The following is a 17,560-nucleotide window of genomic DNA, read 5'->3' on the forward strand; positions in this document are numbered from 1 at the left end:
CATCAGGGCAGACATCTGAGGAGCCGACACTCGGGACCAGGAGGTGGTGGGTGGCTAGCTGACTGCACCCCTAACGCCTACTCCTAGAAGACTGCCGGGCTTCAGGACAGTGTCCCCCACCAGAAGGCACCAGAGATGAGGCTGGTGGCCGCTGGGGTCCCTGGCCAGTCGCTGAGCACTTCCCAGTGGGATGGGGCCCCTGTCAGGCTAGGCAGGAGTGGGGAGCAGGACGGCCGGCCGGGCTCCCGCCCCGCTGGGGCATCCGGCTCCGCCTCCTCCTGGAAAGACTATTTAGATCTGGTGATGCGGAGGCCAGGTCTCCAGCAGGACCCACAGACGGCAAACTGGCTGAGGAGGCCCTCCACCTGCCAGGTGCTCTCTGCCCAGCCGACAGACAGCAACCCACCGGCCCGCTTCTCGCCTGAGACCCTCTCGCCGACAGACACAGGTACAAGCTTGGCTGTGTCCACGCCTGCACCCCTCATCACCGGGGCTTGCCAATGTGCCGGGCTTAGGGGTGGCTGGCGGTGAGGACTGCCCCCCCACAGCTACCTGGCTCACACTCCTTCCAGCCCCGCCCCCATGGCCCGGCCCCTGCCGGTCACATTCGGTTGCATCAGCCTGCTCTGCCTGCTGCTCCCAGGCACACTGTCCCGCGGCCTGGGCAGGAGCCAATGGCCTGCCCCACCTAGGTGAGTGGGGTCCACACCAGCCCAAACCTCGGGGCCTACGGGGAAGGAAACCAGAATCCCTGGGGAGGCCCCCCTCGGTCTCCCCTGCCCTGGACCCCCCCACCCCGGACTCTTCCTGCAGTGGGGAAACCACCCCCTGCCACTAAGGCTTGCCCCCTAAGTGAGAAGCCAGCAAATGGGCCTTCAGCAAATCCTGAGCAGGGCAAGGGACCCCTCTTTCTTGGCCTCCCTCCCAGGGCACTCCCCTCCCCTATGAGTAGAGGAACCACTTCGAGGAGAGGTTGGCTAGGAGAGGGGAGGCTGGAGGGATCCCCAGGATTGCCCACCTTCCTCCACCCCCAGGGGAGGGCTGGGGGGGGTCACTCGGGTCGTGAGCACGGTGACCCACAGAGTCCAGGGGTGCCCTTTGCCCAGGTAAATGGACACGTGGCCTGGGCTACTGAGATGGCTGAGAGCCAGGACCCAAGCCCAGAGCTCACAAGGGCCGGTGGGCTTCCCCTGGCCTGCTGGATAATGACGTGGGGGCTGCGGACTTCCCCTGGCAGTGCCCCAGACTGTTGGGGAAACTGGGCTTCCCCTGCCAGTGACCCCAGGCCTGTGTGGAGGGGAAATTGGGTGCTTTTGGAGGGTCCCTAAAAGGTTTGGCCATCAGGTTTACTTCCCCCAACCCCCTTGCAGGGAGCCCCCAGCCTGGGCCCCTTCCGGTGGCCTGAAGCCGGGACACCCTGCCGTTCAGCCTGTGGTCTGGAAGCTACACCAGGCCCTCCAGCCACAGAGGAGCGCCAACCGAGCCCCCGCCATGGGTCACCCTCTCCGGGGTGGCCCCCACCGACACCTGGGCCCCCGCAGGTCCCGAGCCCAGCTCCTGAGGGTGGGCTGTGTGCTGGGCACCTGCCAGGTGCACAACCTCGGCCACCGCCTATGGCAGCTGGTTGGGTCAGCCGGCCCACGGGACTCAGCCCCCGTGGACCCCAGCAGCCCCCACAGCTACGGCTGAGATGGAGCAGGACAGACCTCTGTCTGTCCCGGCCAGGATGCCACCCCCCAACCCAGTCCCAGAGCTGCATCTGGGCCCCCCTGCCCCCACCCAGCCCCGCGGACTTCCTACAAACACCAATAGCCATAACAGTGTGCAGGCCCCCAAGGCAACTCTCGCCCCACCCCACACCCACCTGGTCCTGTAGTAAGCAACCTTGACCGGCTTTGGACAAGGAAGGCCGTGCACATGGGTCGACCCCAGCAGGTCTGCAGGCAGAGTCTGGACTCATGAAAGGGGCTTCAGAGGGGAGGGGCAGCCCAAGGATGTGGGGCAGGATACCCAGGGCCACGCTGGGCCAGCACAAGGTGGGCCAGTGTGGCCCCTTCCCCGGTGGTCTGGAGTCATCAGATTAGGCCCAGGCTTTGGGCACGCGCACTTGGCCTGTCCCAGGTGCCCAGCCTTTCCATTCCCTGTGCCCTGGAGACTGGGAGGGCAGCAGGAAGGAGGACCCCCTGTGGTCCCCATCCCCAGAGCCTGAGTGAGAGAGGACAGGCCATGTCAAAGTGGAGACCTCCCGCCCTCCCCCCCCCCCCCCCCCGCCCCCCACACACCCCTGCCTCTGCCCTCCAGCTGGATAGCAGGGAGCCTGGGAAAAGGCCTAGAGATTCAGGAACCACACTGGGGCTGAGCAGACGCCCCTTCCATCCCTCTGGGCGGGGTGGGGCTGGGTGGGGCAAGATCTCCAGCCCAGATAGGCCCAGTCAGAACCATTCCACCTCAGGTGGGGTGGGGTAGTCCAACAAGGGTGGGGGTGCCACAGGCTATACAATCTCCCCGGCCCCACCCTGCCCTGCTCTGGGATTTACTGGGGCAAACTAGTGGACAGCAGGAGGCTGGAGCAGGCTTGCCTAGAGTTGGGGAAGGTGGATTGTCCTTAAAGGCTTAGAACAAGGTCTTCAGCCAGTTCCCCGTGTATGTCCACCCCGGGTAGGGCCTTTACATGCTGTGATACCTGAGCCTTTGCTAGTCCCTCATTACTGACACCCCCATGCCATCAGGACATGACCCAAGGTTCAGAAAGGAAGTTTCCATTACTTGGCATACACTCATAATGGCACTTACTCTGTCAACATTTGCTCTCGTCCCCTTCTCAGCCACCCTGTGAGGGGAGTGCTATCATTATCCCGTCTCTAGAAGCAGAAACTGCAGCCACAGAGGTCGGGGAAGTGCCTACTGTCACCACAGTGCCCTCCCACAGAACCCCTCAGATGCCCTGCCCCCCCATTCCCACCCCTCAGGGTGGGAGCGTTTCCAGGACACCATTAGGCCCTGTGGAGACAGTTCAGGCTGGTCCCTGCCCTGAATTGCATGTGGGAAGCAGATCAGGGCAGGCTGCCTGGAGGAAGCCTAGGTCTGAGGATTGCAAGGCTCCCAGGGGAGCCGAGGGTGGAGTCCACAGGAGGCATGAGTATGGCCGGGGAAGCCCCCCCACCCCTACTCCCAAAGCAGCTAAGAGGCTGGAACCAGCGTGAGTGGGGGTGGAAGAGGCCAGTGGGCCAGGCCTCAGAGCCATATGCCTGTGGTCCCTGAAGGGTGTCATCAGAGCAGGCAGGGGTCGCAGGGCCAGGAAGACTGGGGAGAGAAGAGAAGGGGTCTAGGAGGGTCAAATTGGGAGAGTTAGGAGCTCCACTTGGCCAAGACCGCCCCGCCCCCGGCCGCCCCAGGCTTCCCATACTGGGCCTGTGTGTTGTCTGGTCCTCTGTACAAGCTGTTCCTCTGCCAAGGACACCCCCACATTGCCCCTTCCTCACTGGTCAGAGCTGCCAGCCCCCCAGAAATCCATGCCCTTGTTGAGGACCTGCGGCAGTTTGGGGTTCATTTTCCTGGAAGCAGGATGGACTGTTGACGTCAAGGCATCCCTGTGCCGGGCCATGTGGTCACAGCATTGCACCTGGCATCCACCTGGCCCCTGAGCTCCAGGCCGTGTCTGGGCCACCTACATGATGCTCCCTGATGCCAAGCTCACCCGACTCCCGCCCGCCTTCTCCTCTGTCTCCCTCACGCAAATCCTGTCGGCTGGTCATTTGCTCCTTTTTCTAGTCCAAGCCGCCAACTGCTTTTGGGGTGATGGCTCCAGCCACCTCCCTGGACCCTCCCTCCATTCCTTCAGCAAATGCTTGCTGAGCATGTGAGAGAAGCATTAGTGAATACCCCCTCCCAACTGACACCATAGTGGAAGGAGACAGTGAAATGGACACTTTGCCATTTCAAATGGGGGGCCCCAGCACTCTCCCCGTCTATTCTCAGCACTGGCAGGAGGAGACCATCATCGTAAGAGCAGCACACCCCACCCAAACGTCTTGTCTCTGAAGCTGAGTGGGTGCTGAGACCGACACGCCCGAGGAGGGGGTGTAGACTGACGCCTTCGTCCCCTGTCCTTTCTCTCTCTGCCCCCAGATGACCCGACCATACTCAGCATCCCCCCCACCCCCACCCCCCGTCTTTCTCAAGTGCACCGGCCTTTCCAGTATGAGACAATGATTGGTTTTGCGGTGTCTGCCTCCTACTTGGAGAACCTGTCAGCTCCCAGGCAGGCATATTGATCAGTTGGGTCCTGGCTATGTCTGCCTGACCTGGTCCATGCCTGATGAGTGCTAGCTGAATTCATCTCTACCCTGACTCCAGATGGAGCCCCTCACCTCAAAAGCCAGACAAAGATCACCACCACCCCCGTCTTGACCAAACTTTAGCCAGGCTGCTCCACTGGGCCTCACCCAGTATTAACAAGTGTCCCCTGCCCCTGAGATCTGATCACCTGGCCTGCCTTTAGCAAGGATCCCCCAACCTCTGTGGCTCCCCTTAGCAATCTTCTGTCCATTGACCCCCACTCTGCTTATTGGCAGTCAACCCCCTGCTGTCTTTGTTGGATTCTGTCTCCCCTATTGCAATAGTCACGAATAAAGTCTTTCACTCTCACTTAGCAAGCGTCAGGATAACTTTTCCTATAAACCCTGCCCTTCTCATAATCCCAGGTGCCTGAGGCTGATGGGTGGGGTCTGGGGTCTGCACCACCTGTTGGGAGGGGCCTACTGTGGGAAGGGAGGTGTTTAAGGCCCTTGGAGGAAGAGCAGGAGGCCGGCGTTGGAGCTGGAGCGGACGTCAGGCCTCCAAGTCCTAATCAGGTCAGTTGCCCAGAAAGGCTGAAATCAGGAAGAGGGGGCCGGGGCCGGGGCCGGGGCCTCTGGGAGCTGCTCCCGTGCTGACACATTAACTTCTGAGGCCAGGAGGAGGGTGGATGGTCACTCATTACCGAGGGCCAAGGCCAAGGGGCTGAGTGGTGTCCGGTCACTTATGTAACCTGTGGGCATATATAGGGGCACACGGCCCGTGGGACTCTGACCCACCTGCCAACTCTGCTCCCTCAAGATGAAGGTGGCTGTGGTGAGTACTCCAGACCCAGTGCACATGTGGCCCCACTGACTGATCACCCAGCGGCTGGTTGTCCCTCGTGGAGCCGCAGACCCCCGCCCTCTCCAAGCTGGTTCCCACCAGCCCGCTGGTCCCGGTCAAAGGGCTCCCTCCTTCCTGTCCTCCTCCTGTGGTCTAGCTGGGGCAAGGGTCAGCAGCCCCACCCCAGGCTCCCTGCAGACCCAGATCTTGAGAAGGAGATGCCGGGTGCCATGTGCTCCTACGCAGCATCCCGGGCACCCGGGCCTCACCCGGGGAAGCAGGAGTCCTGCTGACATCCACTTTGCAGATAAGGAAATCGGAGCGAGGTCGCCTCAGACTGTCATTGTGCTTGGGAGGGGCTGTGCCCTGCTGCCCACCTTTTAGGCTCTGGTGCCCCGTGGGGACGTCCTGACTTCCTCATGGAACTGGCATCAAGGCGAAATGGGTTTCATCCTCCACCCAACCAGGGCCCAGACCCTTCCCTGGTCTACCGGCCCGATGTGGACCCAGAGGCAGCCAAAGACAAGGGCAGCTTCCGAAACTACACCGTAAGGACCCCACCGCTTGCCACCCTCCTCCCGCCCTGCCCCGAGCCCAACCCCACCTCAGCCCCATCTTTTCCTGGGGAGCGCAGCATTGTCCCCTTTTGCACAGCTCAGGGGCTGCCTTTGGGCAGCTCCCATTCACGCTTGTGGGGCCAAGCCTGGGAGACCAGAGCAGTGGGCCCCACGGGTGTGAAGGGCAGGGATGGGAGCCTCCCGGCTGACCTTCTGGCTTGCAGTCTGGCCCGCTGCTGGACCGTGTCTTTGCCACCTACAAGCTTATGCACACGCAGCAGACCGTGGACTTCGTCAGGAAGAAGGTACTTGGCAGCTCTCTGCTGCAAGTCCAAGGGTGGGGCTGTCCCCTCCCCCCCACCCCCCACCCCCCCACCCCCGCCCCCAGGCCGAATGGATGGAGAGGGATCGGGCCCTGATCCCGCCAATACCATGGCCGTGCTGACATCCCCTTCCTGGCCTAGCACACCCAGTTTGGGGGCTTCTCCTACAAGAAAATGACTGTGCTGGAGGCTGTGGCCATGCTGGACGGGCTGGTGGACGAGTCGGACCCAGACGTGGACTTCCCCAATTCCTTCCATGCCTTCCAGACTGCTGAGGGCATCCGGAAAGCCCACCCTGACAAGGGTGTGTCCCCTTCCCGTGGTGGGCTGCAGTGCAGGGCCAGATGGGGGTCTTCGCCCTTTCCTGACTTCACCCCTCAGTTCCAAGCCTTCTCCTCTGCCCACTAGCCTGCCCTGTCCCTCTCCCTCCCAGACTGGTTCCACCTCGTGGGGCTGCTGCATGACCTGGGGAAGGTCCTGGTTCTGGCAGGGGAGCCCCAGGTAAGGCCAGAGGTGGAGGGGTGCAGCAGCTTGGGGCTGGGGCAGCCTGGGTTCAGGGATCTGGGCCCTGGAAACCCCCCACGTGGGCAGGGCAGTCACACCCACTGTGCTTGCCTGTCCCCAGTGGGCGGTTGTTGGAGACACCTTCCCAGTTGGCTGCCGTCCCCAGGCCTCTGTGGTTTTCTGTGACTCCACCTTCCAGGACAACCCTGACCTCCAGGATCCTCGATACAGGTGCTCCTCCCTGGCGACTGGTCTTCCTCTTCCCCACAGTGCACCTCAGCCCCTCACCTTCTATCTTTCCCTGCAGCACAGAGTTCGGCATGTACCAGCCCCACTGTGGGCTAGAGAACGTCCTCATGTCCTGGGGCCATGATGGTGAGGCCAGTTAGAGCCGGGCAGTGGGGAAGATGGGGACCATGGTGGGGGCCATGGCTCTGGGTGCTTTGGGGTGACACCTTGTCTCCCACAGAGTACATGTACCAGATGATGAAGTTCAACAAATTCTCTCTCCCACCGGAGGTAGGTGGGGGGAGGGGCTAAACCAAGAACGCCCAGCCCAGCCCAGCCCAGTTCAGCCCGGCCCAGCCCAGCCCAGTTTAGCCTGGCTCAGTTCGGCCAGCCTGGCCCTGCCCGGCTGGGTGTGACTCCCTTCTGCCCTCAGGCCTTCTACATGATCCGATTCCACTCCTTCTACCCTTGGCACACGGGTGGCGACTACCGGCAGCTGTGCAGTGAGCAGGACCTGGCCATGCTTCCCTGGGTGCAGGAGTTCAAGTACGGCCATTGCTGTGCAGGGCTGGGTGGAGGGGACTGGAGGGTGGGGGCGCGGGGGGATGTGGGGGGCTTCCTCACGAGGCACTGCCCCTCCCCTGTTGCAGCAAGTTTGACCTCTACACCAAGTGTCCAGGTCTGCCGGATGTGGACGAGCTGCGGCCCTACTACCAGGGGCTCATCGACAAGTACTGCCCTGGTGTGCTGAGCTGGTGACCGGCCTGCCCACCCTGCCCAGGCCTGGTCAGGTGCCCTGGGGTGACAGCCACGGTTGGGGGGACTCCACGTGCACATCTGCGGTCAACACTCCCTGTCCTGGTGGCCACTCTGCCCAGTGGCAATAAAGACCTTGAAGCAGCTTATGAGTCTGACCTTCACTGAGGCGGGGGTCTGTTGTGGCCACAGTAGCCTCTTGGACATGCGTGTCCACTCCTGCCACCACACGCATCTTGCTCCGCTTCCCAGCTCTGGCATCGGCACCTGGGGTTGCCCTGCCCCTGCTCACATTCTCAAAACAAGTCCTGAAAAACAAGACAAAGCAGAACACTTGATAGCTAGGAGAGCAGACGGCATAAAACCTCATGGACCGTGTGCAGGGTAAGTGCGGTGAGCTCAAGCCACAGATAGCACCCCAGGGCCTTCCCGTGCCCCACGGTGCAGCCCTCGCCTGGGGTTGGCAAACCCCAAGTATGTGTCCCTCAGCACTGCAGTTTAGCACCGGATTCCCCTCTACCTTCTAGCAGCTTATTTCTTTACATTTCTTTCAGTGTTTGTTTATTTTTGAAAGAGAGACAGAGCGTGAGCAGGTGAGGGGTAGAGAGACAGACTCCAAAGCAGGCTCCAGGCTCTAAGCTGTCAGCACAGAGCCCAAGGCGGGGCTCGAACTCACGAACCGAGCCGTGAGACCACGACCTGAGCCGAAGTCGGACCCTCCACCGACTGAGCCCCCCAGGCGCCCCTCTAGCAACTTATTTCTTGGACAAAAGTGGATCAAGGAATTTCCTTCTGTTGAGATTTTGCTAATTGCATCCCCATGGTATTTATTAACATTTCTCCGGTATTTCCTACTACTTGCACATGGAGGCTTAATCAGATTAAGACTTGGCTTGTGGGGGCAAGGGTGCTTTAGAGGCAGTGGCATATTCTTTCCCAGGGGCCACAGGCTGTCTTTTGTGGTGTTGAAGCCACTCTGTTCAGGTCCACCTAGCAGCCCTAACCCATTAGAGGGCGGAGCTATGATGTCCTGGCCCCCGGCCTCCTCAGTCATCTGAGGGAACACTGCTTAAAGAGAAGCTTCCTCCCCTGCTTGCGATCTGTCTCTCTCTCTCAAAAATAAGTAAGTAAACATTTAAAAAATATTAAAAACAAAAAAGAACATGTAGATTTCAGCATATTTGTGCTTTGGTTCCTTGATTTTATCACCCTCGCTGGTACTCAGACTCCCCTCGGCCAGGGCTGGGGTACAGCTTCCAGATGGCTCCCAGGTCCTTCTGACGTGGCCGCAACAGTCTCTGGTGGGTGTCCTGCTGTCTGGTGATAAGACACCCAGACTGTGGTAATTTCCTGTGTTTTTGTAACAAATTACCACAAATTTGTTGGCTTAAAGCAAAAATTTATACTCTCGAGTTCTGGAAGCCAGAAGCCTGAGATCACAGTGTTGGGCAGAGTTGTGCTCCCTCCACGGGCTCCAGGGAGGAAGCATCCTTGCCTCTTCTGGCCTCGGGGGGCTGCCTGCACCCCCCGGCTTGTGACTCCACCTCTGCTCTGTCTTCTCATGCCTTCTCCATTTACCTGTACCTTCTGCCTCTCTCTTATGAGACCCAGTCATGGCACCAGGCCCATCCAGGTAACCCAAGATCATCCCTCATCTCAATATCCCTAACTTCACCACATGCACAAGATGCTTTTTCTTTTCTTTTTTTAAGTTTATTTTGAGAGAGGGAGAGCATGCATGAGTGTACAAGTGGGGGGGCGGCAGAGAGAGGAAGAGAGAGAATCCGAAGCAGGCTCTGCACTGTCAGCACAAAGCCCAGTTTGGGGCTCGAACCCAAGAACCATGAGATCATGACCTGAGCCAAAGTTAAGAGCTGGACGTTCAACCGACTGAGTCCCCCAGGGGCTGCAAGATGCTTTTCCTTTTTTTTTTTTTTTTTTTTTTTTTTTTTTATGTTTATTTACTTTTGAGAAAGAGGGAGACAGAGACAGAGTCAGAGCGCGGGAGGGGCAGAGAGAGAGACACACACACACAATCCAGGCTCCAGGCTCTGAGCTGTGTGCACAGAGCCTGAAGCGGAGCTTGAACTCAGAAACCCCAAGACCATGACCTGAGTCGACTTCTTCGGAGCTCAACTGACTGAGGCACCCAGGTGCCCCAAGATGCTTTTTCTAAATAAGGTCATGTTTACAAATTCCAGGGATTTGATGCGGACACCTTTGGGGGACTGTTTGTTCTCGAGCCCCTCCAGAGCCTTTCAGTTGTAATCCGAAACCAGCCGCCATTGGCAGAGGGCAGGAAGATGCCAAAGGGCCAGGCCGCTCCAGGTTGGTAGGTGGCAGGTTTAACAACCAAGGAGCCTACACGTGAGGCTTGTCTGGGGCGGCCACAAGGCTCCTGGATCTTTGCATCTGCCCGCGGGAATCTCAGAGGTTTAGGGGCACCCGGCTGGCGCAGTCGGTAGGGTGCGTCACTCTTGATCTCAGGGTCATGAGGTGGAGGCCCACGCTGGGCGAGAGATTATTTTTTAAAAACTAAGGATAGAATCTTGAAAGTTTACACTCAGGACTTGAGCGGCTTCAGTCACATAGACCATCCAGTTGGTCTCCACCCCACATCGCTATCCTTGGAGCAGCTTCAGGGAGCGAGGGGGGGGGGAGGCAGTGGGATGCACGCGGCAAAGACGGGGGAGGGGTGAGGAGCCCTCGATTGCCAGGGTCCAGTTCACGGGTGCAGGTGGTAATGTCCTCTCCACGACCTTCCCCAACAGCTTACCCCGGAGGCTGCCCCAGACCTGGAAGCTGCCAGGGAGCCCTGGCTTCTCTGAGGGGGAGACGGTATTTCATATCCACACGTTGGGGGCTAAAGACTCGCTCTTGAACGTTCGCCTCCACTCCACCCCCTGATGTGGCCACTGGAGGTGGAGTTACCCACCGCCTTCCCGGCCCTGCTTCTCCCCGTGTACCTCTCCCCCGCTCCCACCTCAGGAGAGTGCGGGCTCAAATGTGTCGGACTTGCTTCCTTCTGGAAGACTGTTCTCTTGCGCCATCCCTGGGCAGCCTCCCCAGTAGTGGGCAGCCTCTGCTGCTCCCTCCGGTGAACTCTGGCAGTGCAAGTGCAGGGTCCCTCCCCGGAGCTGCTCCGTGGGGGGGGAGAGCGGGGGGGGGGGGGGGGGGTGGCGCGGTGCTCGGCAGGCTGAGTCTCTGGATCCATCCCTGGGGGGCCTTCCCCGTGCAGAGCAGAAGAGGCCATCTTTGCTCCTGTCCCCAGCCCCCAGACCCTGTCTCTGTCCCTTGCCATAGCACCAGGGTGGGTAGCGCAGTGTGGGCCAGGGCCCCATCTTTCTGTCCCCCTGGGGACTATCAGGCCTCACTGGGCTCCAGGCACTGAGGCAGCCGAGGAGCCTGCAGGCAGGAGGAGGGCTTGGCTCTCCCGCCTGCTGGCATCCCCACCCCGGCCCCTACCCCTGCAGCGTCCCTCTTCCTGCTCTAGCCGCCCTGGTCTGCCTCTCCCCGTTGCCCCAGGCTCAGCCTTCCAGGGCGCCTCTGATTCGTCGGGTTTCTCTTTGAATGGGCCCGTGGGTTCCCTCCGAGAAGGTGGGTTGCAAGCAACAGAGCCTTAGAGGAATCTGGAAGTTGTCCTCAGGCCCATCTAAGGCAGAAAGTTGGAGCGCTGTGCGGGAACCGGAGGGGAGCCGGCAGTCCGCGGCCTGCTGGAGCAGGAAGCTCGCGGATGGCCAGGCCTGGGGGACAACGAGCAAGCACTGGAGCAAGGGGGCCGCTCCCAGGGCACAGACGGCCCAAGAAGGAAATAATGGCAAGTTCGAATCTTTCCATCTCAGGCTCCAGGCATGGCCTGAATGCAGAAACGATCTGCACTGAGACAGTGGTTCTTCTGGTGCCCCTAAGGCCCTTTCAGGGGCCCATGAGGTCACCTGCCTTTTGCACCGAGCTGACGTCCAGGTGACGCGGTGGGCCAGGGGTTTGCCCACTCTGCCACACACCAGCTGAGACTGCGTCCTGACCCGGCCCTGACCGTCCAACACCGCACACCCCAAGTCACAACAAGGTCAGTTTTCCTAAGAACGAAGTCGTAAACGTCATTAATATTCTTAAATCTCTATCTTTGAGTGTGGGTCTTTTTAACCTTTTATGTGGCAAAACGGGACGTCCGTTTTTGGACACATGAGGCGCTTCTGCTGAAGCTATAGAAGCCTTTTCCCTGGAACAACACCTACTGGACAGACTGTAGGTATTTGGTCTCGGGCATTGGGCAGGGCATTTTCTTGTTTCTTTTCTTTTTATAAAGACTTTTTAAAGTTTATTTACATTTAGAGAGAGAGAGAGAGAATGGGAGGGGCAGAGAGAGAATCCCAAGCAGGCTCCAAGCCATCAGTACAGAGCCCGACGCGGGGCTCGATCTCATGAACCGTGACATCATGACCTGAATCGGCAGGCATTTTCTTAAAAATGAACAAAATGAGCCCGTCGCTTCGAGAAAAACAATGGTAGCATTTGTTGCCAATAATAAAATTTAGCCTTCAAACAAAAACAGGATTTGGGAAAACCTGTGCCCGCAGCTGTGAAATGACAGCTTCCTTAGACTCAGTTTTAGGATGAGATTGGTGGTGATATTAATGAACGGGATTTTTTCAGGTCGTACGATGTCATGCGTCAGCATTCGGAAGACCGGTGTAACTCAATGAACTGATATTGTCTACATGACCAACATATGATGCTCCTTGCATTGTGTAGGATGCACCAGTGGGTTCTCATGGGACAGAGGACAAAAAGTTCATTGGGATGGTTTCATATTCCAATTGCAATGAACCACCGAGAAGTGACTATGTGTAGTTTTGATATGGTATTAAAGAAGAACACCCACGGTGATCTGAAAAAGTTTCTAAAATATTCTTCCCTTTTCCAGCTACATATCTGTGTGAGGCCAGGTTTTCCTCATATACTTCAACCAAAAACATACTGCAATAGTTTGGCCAAAAAAGCAGATATGAGAAGCCTGACATTAAAGAGATTTTGCAAAAACGTAAAGTATGCTACTCTTGGGGCTCCTGGCTGGCTCAGTTGCTAGAGCATGTGACTCTTGATTTCAGGGTCATAAGTCTGAGCCTCATGTTGGCTGTACTTTACTTTTAAAAACAAACTAACAAAAAAAGAAAATCTATGGCACTCATCTTAATTTTTTTGAACACGGTTATTTTTCATTAAAAATTTGTCTTCGTGGTAATGTGTAGTGAGCTTATTTATATAGTTAAATAACATTAGTAAGTAAATTTTTAAAGAATTTCTCAGTTCAATTTCAACGTGGTAGATATTGATAGATATAATACCTCCGAAACAAAAGCTCTTTGGAGTCCTCAATTTTTAATGTTTATTTATTTTTTTTTTTGAGAGAGAGAGAGAGACAGAGCATGAGCAGGGGAGGACCAGAGAGAGAGGGAGACACAGAATCCAAAGCAGGCTCCAGGCTCTGAGCTGCCAGCACAGAGCCCCACGTGGGGCTCGAACTCGACACCGAACTGAACCATGAGATCATGACCTGAGCCGAAGTCAATGGACGCTTAAGCTTAACTGAGCCACCCAGGCACCCCAGGGTGTCCTCGAGCTTTAAGAATATGAAGGAGTCTTGGGGCACCTGGGTGGCTCAGTCGGTTAAGCGTCCGACTTCGGTTCAGGTCATGATCTCGCGGTCTGTGAGTTCAAGCCCCGCGTCGGGCTCTGTGCTGACAGCTCAGAGCCTGGAGCCTGCTTCGGATTCTGTGTCTCCCTCTCTCTCTGCCCCTTGCCTGCTCACGCTCTGTCTCTCTCTCAAAAACCAACATTAAAAAAATTAAAAAAAAAAAAAAAAGAACGTAAAGGAGTCCTGAGACCGAACAACCGCTCTGTGGGCTCCGTGAGGGCTGAAGTGGGGGCCGTTTCTGAGCACAGCCATATGGAGCTCTCTCACCAACCCCCGGGGCCAGCAGCACGCCCCCGCCCCAGGGGTGCCGTCAATCTCCGCGGCAGATGCTGTCTGTGATGCCGGGCGGTATCGCCAACACCCTTTTGTACCGATTCAGACTTGCCGTCCTCGTCCCCTGTGCTTCCTCCCGCATCGCTGTCCATTAACTCGTGAGCGCCCATCACCGACGTATCCCGCACAACTGTGCCTCTGGCCCAACGTGTTCTTCCGAGCGAAAGGCGGAAAACAGAGGCTGGTATCAGTGGGCCCCGCCTATGCCCCATGACCCCCAAATCAATGATCTGATGGAATAATGGAGCAGGCAGTCGAAGCCCCGGCCACGGTGCCAGCTTGCAGACAATGCCCTCGGGAGTCAGGCTGCAGAGAACGCCCCGCGCGGCGAGCCTGGAGTGCAGTGTCCGGGAGCCATCCAGTGAGCATCTCGCACTCCCGCACCCTGGGTCCCCCGGTGAAAGTGTCGCGGTCCATTTCGGTGACTCTGGGAACGCTGCATCGTGAAAGGTGGTTCTCAAGGAAGCAATGCTTTTCCCCAGACGTGGCAGCGCTTCCCTGGGACTGGACATGGCTAAACACACAGCTGTGCGGAGTGCCTCTGCTGTGGGTTGGGCAGGCAGCGTGTGACTGGTGCTGGCCTCCACGGGGAAAGGGCTGCCGGTGCGGGACTGAGAGGCCTCGGGATGCTCCAGGTGACCCCCGGATGCCCGAGAACTGCCAAGTCTCTGGCCGGCATCGGTGGAAGACTGCAGCACCCTGTGTAGATAGGCCCAAGCAACTCCGATGCAGAGTTGCTGAAATGAACACAACCCGGGGGCCCCTGGGTGGCTCGGCTGGTTGAGCGTCTGACTCTCGGGCTCAGGTCATGATGTCACCTTTCCTGAGATGGAGTTCCAAGTCGGACTCTGTGCTGATAGTACAGAGCCCGATTGGGATTCTCTCTCTCTCCCTCTCTCTCTCCGCCTTTCCCTCTCTCTTCTTCAAAATGCGTAACTAAGCATTTAAACATAACCTGTGTTTTTTCTTTGCTGTCCTTCAAACACTGACCAATTTTTTTTTTTTTTGACGTTTACTTCTTTTTGAGAGAGTGCAAGTGGCGGAGGGGAAGAGCGAGAAGGACAGAATATCCAAAGTGGGCTCTGCGGTGACAGGCTGACAGCAGTGAGCCCGAGGTGGGGCTTGAACTCACAAACCTCAAGATCATGACCTGAGCTGACGTCGGACGCTCAACCGACTGAGCCAGTCAGGTGCCCCCCAATTTTTGTTTTCTTCCCCGGTGGCTAACTTCACAGTCTAGCATGTGAAATGCAGAATTTGGAGACAGAATTGTGCTGAGCTCAAGGGAAGGTAGGTGTCATGCTGGAACCTGCAGGTGACGTGGGTGCAGGCATGGACCAGATTTTGGGTGCCTCTGTGCCTTGGTGTGACCTAGGGTTTTTGTGCAGGGTGTGGAATGGCCGCCTTGTATTGGTGAGACCATCGCTTGTAGGGGGAGGGGAGTGTACGTTAGGAAGATGGATTCATCAGGGTCCCGGGCACCCCAGGGGGTCACATGTTGCGTCAGATTTCCTGTGGGTGGGGAATCTGCATTCTCATGAGTCTGGGTGGGAGGAGCCACTCTGCCCCTTGTCGCCTTTCTTTCTGGAAGCCAGAAAAGGGAGAAACGTGGCTCTACCCTGGAGCTATATGGGGCCGTATTCTAACCTGGCCGTGCTCGACTCCTAATTTGGAGCTGGGAATAGGCTCTCAAACCCAACTGTGTCCAGGGACAGTGTGTCTTCACTAGGCCAGGCCAGGCCAGGCCGAGATTTTGGCCACGGTCAGTCTTAGTTTGTGGTGTGGGGACATTCAAGAGAAGTGTTGGTTCACTGCATTTGTATGTTCATTCATGCTTCTTTTGAAGCTTGGAAAGATTGTGTTGGTCAGACAACTGAAGGGTTAACAAATAAATTAAAATTAAATTTGTAGAGCAGTTAAAGTATTTCAGGCATTTAGGATTTACAGATTAAGGGTGCGTGGGTGGCTCCGTTGGTTAAGCGTCCGACTTCGGCTCAGGTCATGATGTCCCAGTTCGTGAATTTGAGCCCTGTGTCGGGATCTGTGCTGACAGTTCAGAGCCTGGAGCTTGCTTCGGAATCTGTGTCTCCCTCTCTCTCTGCCCCTCTACTACTCTCTCTTTCTCTCCAAAAAATAAACATTAAAACAATTTTTTAAAGTGGCGCCTGGGTGGCTCAGTCAGTTGAGTGTCCGGCTTTGGCTCAGGTCATGATCTCATGGCTTGTGGGTTGTCGGGCTCTGTGTGGACAGCCCAGAGCCTGGAGCCTGCCTCAGATTCTGTGTCTCCCTCTCTCTCTGCCCCTCCACTGCTCACACTCTGTCTCTCTCTCTCTCAAAAATAAATAAGCATTAAAATTTTTTTTGAGAAAAAAATTACAAATTTAACCTTCCCAGAATTATTGCTAAAACCTACCAGATCTAAAAAAAAAAAAAAAAAAAGAAAAAGAAAGAAAGAGAAAAAGAAAAGAAAAAAAACCCCAACAAAACCAAAACCCTGCTAGATTTAAATAGAGGACAGAAAATTAAAATACATGGATGGGGAGACTTAATTTTGTTAAGATGAGAATATTACCAAAGCAGGCTACAGAGCCAGTGCAATCCCACTGCACTGCATAGAAAAATCCATCCTAAAATTATTATTACTTTTAAAAATTTTTATTTATTTTTGAGAGAGAGAGAGAGAGAGCAGGGGAGGGGCAGAGAGAGGGAGATGGAGCATCCCAAGTGGACTCAGTGCTGATAGCAACGTGCCCAATGCAGGGCTCGAACTCATGAATGGTGAGGTCATGATCAGAGCTGAAGTCTGATGCTCAACCAGCTAAGCCACCCAGGTGCTCCCATCCTAAAATTAACATGGAGTCTCAAGGGATCCCAAATAGTCAAAAGAGTTTGAGAGAGAAGAATGCTGGAGGACTTGCATTTCCCAATTTCAAAAGTTACTACAAAGCTACAGTAGACAAAACACGGTAGAACCTTCATAAAGACAGATATACAGACCAAAGCAATAGATCAGAGATTCCAGAAATAAAGTCCTTGCATATATGGTCAGTTGGTTTTTGACAAGAGTGCTGAGACCATTCAATGGGGGAAAGGGAAGCAGTCTTTTCAAAAATGGTGTTGAGAAAACTGGATATCCACATGCAGAAGATGAAGTTAGACCCCTACCTCACACTATATGCAAAATTAACTCAACACGGATCAAAGACCTAAATGTAAGAGCTAAAATTATGAAACTCTTAGAAGAAACATAGGGGGAAATCTTCCTTGAATCTGACAATGATTTCTGGGATGTGACGCCAAAGTACAAGGAAAGAAGAAAAAACAGATACATTTGACTTCATAAAAATTAAAAACTTTTGTGCATTGAAGAACACTACAGAGTGAACAGTTAGTCTGCAGAATGGGAAAATATTTGCAAATCATGTATCTGATGAAAGGTTAATATGCAGAATATACAAAAACCTACAACTCAATAACAAAAAGCAAATAACTGATGAAAAACAGGCAAAGAAGAAATAAAAAATAAAGATACAAAAATAGGGGGGCCTGGATGCCTCAGTCGGTTGAGTATCAGACTCTTGGTTTCAGCTCAAGTCAGGATCCCAGGACTGTGGGATCGAGCCCTGTGTCAGGCTCTGTGCTGACAGCGCAGAGCCTGCTTGAGATTCTCTCCCTCTCCCTCTGCCCCTCTCCCCTGCTCGTGTGAGCGTACTCTCTCTCTCTCTCTAAACAAAACAAAACAGGCCAAGGACCTGCATAGACATTTCTTCAAAAATATGCACATAGTCAATGAGCACATGAAGTTGCTCAACATCGTTAGTCGTTAGGCAAACGCAAAACCCAAACTGCACGCAATACCATTTCAGACCCAATAGAATGAGTATCACCATAAAAAAAAAAAAAGGGAAATAACAAATGTTAGTGAGTATATGGATAAATTTGAAATTTGAACTGCGGTATATTCCTGGAGGGAATGTAAAATGGGGCACCTGCTATAACAAACAGTTTGGTGTTTCCTGAAAATTTAGCCATAGAATTGC

General features: G+C 55.6%; 2 protein-coding genes across 3 annotated transcripts; both read left to right on the top strand.

Moving 5' to 3' along the window:
• The first annotated feature begins 317 nt into the window (after positions 1-317).
• ADM2 (adrenomedullin 2) lies at positions 318-2,269 on the top strand. The gene is made up of 3 exons (XM_060656017.3): positions 318-448; positions 573-692; positions 1,371-2,269. Exons 2-3 carry the CDS (start codon positions 583-585, stop codon positions 1,687-1,689), a joined length of 429 nt encoding a protein of 142 aa, XP_060512000.2. The 5' UTR covers positions 318-448; positions 573-582; the 3' UTR covers positions 1,690-2,269.
• An 11-nt stretch (positions 2,270-2,280) lies between these two features.
• Positions 2,281-7,760, top strand: MIOX (myo-inositol oxygenase). Of its 2 annotated transcripts, XM_060656016.3 has the most exons (10): positions 2,282-5,112; positions 5,589-5,669; positions 5,903-5,983; positions 6,143-6,305; positions 6,435-6,502; positions 6,627-6,736; positions 6,813-6,880; positions 6,975-7,024; positions 7,167-7,279; positions 7,384-7,760. In XM_060656016.3, the coding sequence occupies exons 1-10, from the start codon at positions 5,098-5,100 to the stop codon at positions 7,490-7,492; spliced, it is 858 nt and encodes a 285-aa protein (XP_060511999.1). In that variant the 5' UTR covers positions 2,282-5,097; the 3' UTR covers positions 7,493-7,760. The 2 variants fall into 2 exon arrangements, with proteins under 2 accessions (XP_078305357.1, XP_060511999.1); XM_078449231.2 differs by having other exon boundaries at positions 2,281-5,669.
• The last annotated feature ends 9,800 nt before the right edge of the window (positions 7,761-17,560 follow it).

The sequence above is a fragment of the Panthera onca genome, chromosome B4, assembly GCF_046562875.1.
Source record: "Panthera onca isolate mPanOnc1 chromosome B4, mPanOnc1 haplotype 2, whole genome shotgun sequence".
NCBI lineage: Eukaryota > Metazoa > Chordata > Mammalia > Carnivora > Felidae > Panthera > Panthera onca.